The sequence below is a fragment of the Galeopterus variegatus genome, unplaced genomic scaffold (assembly GCF_000696425.1).
Source record: "Galeopterus variegatus unplaced genomic scaffold, G_variegatus-3.0.2 Scaffold388, whole genome shotgun sequence".
Classification (NCBI taxonomy): Eukaryota; Metazoa; Chordata; class Mammalia; order Dermoptera; family Cynocephalidae; genus Galeopterus; species Galeopterus variegatus.
In genome coordinates, this window is record NW_007726499.1 from 195,805 (window position 1) to 200,045 (window position 4,241).

Here is a 4,241-nt window from a genome sequence, read left to right on the forward strand (position 1 = left end):
CGGAAAAAAAAAAAAAAAAAAAAAAAAAAAAAAAAAAAAAAAAGTTGGCTCGATGCTCTCCAGTCTTCTAGAGTTAGAGAGCTCCACAGCTTTGATTTCTTTGCCCTACTATGTTATCTTCCATTGACATCCCACCTCCACTAGGTATTGCCAGATCACACCTTAAACCCATCCACCCTCAGCTCAAATCATAACCTACCAGTGGTATTGCAACATCCTCATAAGGCAGCTTGTCTTCTCGCCAAGCATCATCAATCAAGTCCAAGATCCTTCCATCTCTCTGTACCTCACTGTCCATTGTCCTGCAGTTTTGATCTTGTCAGATCTGTAAGCTAAAGAGGTTATTTCTTAAACATGAAGACTGAGGAGGTGGTATAATCCAGTAATAGGACTCCCCAGGCTTTTCAGCCTGGAGTCATCTTTTGGCACACACCACCCTGGGAAAGGCTCATCTTTTCATATGAGCCAGGTGACAACTTATTTGTAAGACCACTGTTCCTCTTCCCCCGCCTAAGTCAATAAATGTTTTATAGCATATATTGGACATAGTACAGTTGACAGACCAGTGTCATAGATTGTGACAGGAGGCAACATGTGCCTAAATGAGGCCCTCAAGTATGTTGCATCTAAATGTAGCTTTTCTTTAACTTGCACGTGTGTTTTACTTTTCATGATGCCTTTGATGAGTCCCTGATTCATAACCGCCTGAGTGCCAAATGCTTTCCTGTGCCATTGTTACAAAAGTCTCCACCTGCCTTGGCTCAAACCTCAGCATTCTTAGGCACAGGAGCTAAATGGACATACTGAGGTAACAATGAACTGGGCTATGCAAAGTGACCAATTTACAGGCCTGACACAAATCCTCAAGGCAAGAACAATGTCAACAGTTGAACTTGTAAAGGAAACTGCTTCCTTTCTTAAAACAGCGGGCTATGCAAAGTGACCAATTTACAGGCCTGACACAAATCCTCAAGGCAAGAACAATGTCAGCAGTTGAACTTGTAAAGGAAACTGCTTCCTTTCTTAAAACAGCACCCAGGCTGAGATCTGAAAGGTGCACCTCCAGGTGAACAAAACTGGCAGAACCCCATGCTGCTCCAGTTTCTGTTTCCCTGTGGGGTTCCCTCCCCTAATTCTTAATGCTGCACTCCCTTCAACACCTGGTCCAAGTCGTCAAGATGTTTCCTTAGTTCCCTGACCATTGGCTGATTTCCCATTTTTCTTCTGAACAGTTGCAATCTAATCTGACCAGCTTGGAAGGAACCTCTGGGCTCCTTGTTTCAAAGTTTGGGCCCTGCCGCCTGCTGTGCTCTCTGCTACAAAGTAGAAATCGTGAAGGCCTGGAAGGCACTCCCAGTTTCTGAGACTATGGAGACTCATACAAAAACAGTCTTTGGGGGTGGAATCCAACTGCATCATAGGGTCCTATGTTTGTCCCCAGTAGACAAGGTATCCCTAATATCTGGGTAATAATTATACCCAGGTTGGGGTGAGGAAGAGCCCATGATAAGGATTCAGGCAAAATTGAAGCAAAAGGTGCCCAGCTACTTAGCTGTGAATCAGGTGAGGTTTCACTCAAGAATCTAGTACTACCCAGTGGTTAACTCAAGCTAAAGAATGCTGTCTTCAGGAAATCTACACATAAGTAGTCCTGATCCTCAGTTCCAGTTATATTTTTGGAGTTCTTCTCCTACAAGAGCTCTCCTTTTTCTTGCTGCTCTGTCCTCTAGGATACCCTTCTCACTTTTGTGGTTGATCCAAACCTGCTTATTTTTCTAGGCCCACACAGAGTCCATCTTTCTGTAAAGTTTTCTCAAATTGCTCCAGCTTCTGCAGGCTTTCTATCTTTGAATGCTTGCTTCTTGTCCTAACCTGATCCACTAAACAAGTTAGATCAGCTTTATGACTGACTATCCAGGTATTACTGCCTCCAATTATTATGTGTAAATTTTGTACCAATGATTCCTTAGCAGATGTTTCCACAAGTCGGCCTCTATCTTTTTCACCTGCCCTCTTCCATACACCTCCAACCCTGTCACACTTTGCACTTTAAAGCCCCTTTTTTTCATCACTATTGCCTCCTCTTCCTTTCAGACAAGTCTGGCCTCAGCTTTTCCTAGTCAACATCCCATTTCCTGGGTTAGGCGTCAAGGTGCTTTCACCCTTAAGGTGGGAGAGTAGGAAGCATCAAGACAGGCAATGCCCATGACACTGCCCTTGTCCCAAGCACCAGTACAGGTGCCTGAGCAAACTTTTCTTATACCTGTGAAGGTACCAATGCCTGGAATGCTCTTTTTTCTTCCTTTTATTTGACTGGCTAGCCCACGGTCGGCCTGAAAATCTCAGCTCCCGGGCTGCCTCCCGTGGAGTCCTTTTCCAAACCCCAGGCTGAGCGCGGTTCTGGCACCCACCCCTCCGCCGGTCCCACAGTTCCCCGGGCGGGAGCAGTGCACGGCACCAAATGGAGAGCTTGTCACACTGCCCGGACAGTTGTCTTTCCAGACAGCGGCGCGTGCGTTTCCCGGCAAATGGAGAGCTTGTCACACTGCCCGGACAGTTGTCTTTCCAGACAGCGGCGCGTGCGTTTCTCGGGATAGGGGCACGTTTTATCCATCGCTGTATTTTAAAGGTTCGTAAACATGTATTTCTACGATCAAAGCAGAAAGGCCTTTCCCCTCGCTAGAAATGACCCTCACAGGCCACCACCGTCCCTAACTGCAAGGCCGCCCCACAGCCGTGGCTTCCGGCCCGAAACTGGATATACCAAATGTGGAGGCGGGGAGGGGGAGGTCAAAGACCGCCGCGCGAGTCCCTTTCCACCCCGAGGGAAATGACTATGAGGGTGAAGTGAGGGCTTCGGCCGATGGGAGCAGAAGTCCGACGCTGAGGACGGAACGCATTCCCGCCCCTCCGAGACCTAGCCTGGGCCTTACCTCAGCCAGTCCCCGCCGCCCCTCAGCCCCACGCGACCCGCACCTTCTCCTCTCAGATCCCCGGATTTGGGTGAGCCCACTTGCTCACGTAGAGGGGGTGTCGGGATGCAGTGGGCGGAGCGAACGTGCCGACGACTGGGGATGAGCGTAAGGGTGGCGGCGCCGCGCGTGCGCGCTTCCAGCCCGAGGTAACGGCGGGAGGGCTCGGGGCGCGCTCGCGGCGCCGGTAACCGCCTGTGCACGCCTAGGACGGGCAGGGGCAGGCGTGTCCTGTCCGGAGGCGGCCCTGGCTGCTGCGGTGCCCCCGGCCTCGCGGCTCCATGGCCCGCGACTGGTTCCCGCTGCAGCCTGCGAGCCACCGGGCCCGCCTCCACCGGCCCGGGTCCGACCCGGCGCCTCGCCCCTCGGCCTCGCCGCCTACGCCCCGGGGACCTGCGAAGGCAGGCATGGTCCCGCCGGGTGCGCCGTCAGGCCGCGCCAGGCGGTCAGTTCTTCCCAGAGGCTGGACGGGAGGGCGCCTCCGCTGGCGGCGCGGTGGGCGAGCTGCTCCCCAGGCCCTCTCTCCCGGGCGGAGCGCCCCGCGGGCCGCGCTCGCTCTTGAGGGGAGGGACCCCCGCGCACCTCCCTCCCTGCCCAGGCTGCTGTAGCTAGCTAGCTAGCGCTTCCTAGCATTGGGGCGATTCCGGCTCATTTATGGTGCCATGTTAAAGTTAGCAATGTTTTAAAAAGTGAGTTGTTTGAAAGTTGATACTGTACAGGAGTTAGGGAAATGTGGACAAAATTGTGAAGGATTGAAATTGGGGAACCCCGAGCTTACTGGTTGCTCCACGCACACAAATCAGGGATGGGAAATAGAATAGAGAAAAGGTTTAAAAAGGACAGCTTCTTAATCCTTTAATCATGAAGATACTTGACAGTAAATCTAGGCCCATCATATGGTTTTTCTTATGTCCCTGCAACATCAGGAGAATGAAGACATGTTAGAGACTGGTGTTCATTTATAGATTCAATACACTACACTTATTTACAGAGTAGTTTTCTCTGAACTTTATATCCAACTCCTTAAACCGATATTAAAAAAAATATCTTATTCCTTTAATAAAGCAGTATTGTAGGGTAGATGGCCTAGTTTTGCATGCGTTTAGTTTTATAGATATGAAGAGGAAATTATAAAGATCATGGGCAACGCATTACCTTCAGATATTTATATTTACACCTGTTAGCTGTAGCTTAATGATATAATAAAGTGTATTTTCTTATTTGGAATGTAGTGCCATCTTTAGGTTAATTTCCCCCCCCCCCCCCCCC

The 4,241-nt window shown here is 50.1% G+C and overlaps 2 protein-coding genes across 2 annotated transcripts in view; one reads left to right on the plus strand and one right to left on the minus strand.

Annotated features, from left to right (window-relative positions):
- The window catches only part of ANAPC13 (anaphase promoting complex subunit 13), a 7,200-nt gene extending 4,152 nt beyond the window's left edge, over positions 1-3,048 (minus strand). The window contains exons 1-2 of the mRNA XM_008568219.1: positions 2,977-3,048; positions 200-332 (exon numbers count right to left, since the gene is read on the minus strand). Coding sequence (XP_008566441.1) covers positions 200-298 — 99 coding nt within the window. The 5' untranslated portion in view covers positions 299-332; positions 2,977-3,048. The remainder of the gene's footprint in view (positions 1-199; positions 333-2,976) is intronic.
- A 205-nt stretch (positions 3,049-3,253) lies between these two features.
- Positions 3,254-4,241, plus strand: part of CEP63 (centrosomal protein 63kDa) — a 55,517-nt gene continuing 54,529 nt past the window's right edge. The window contains exon 1 of the mRNA XM_008568220.1: positions 3,254-3,417. Within this exon, the coding sequence (XP_008566442.1) occupies positions 3,254-3,417 (164 nt within the window). The remainder of the gene's footprint in view (positions 3,418-4,241) is intronic.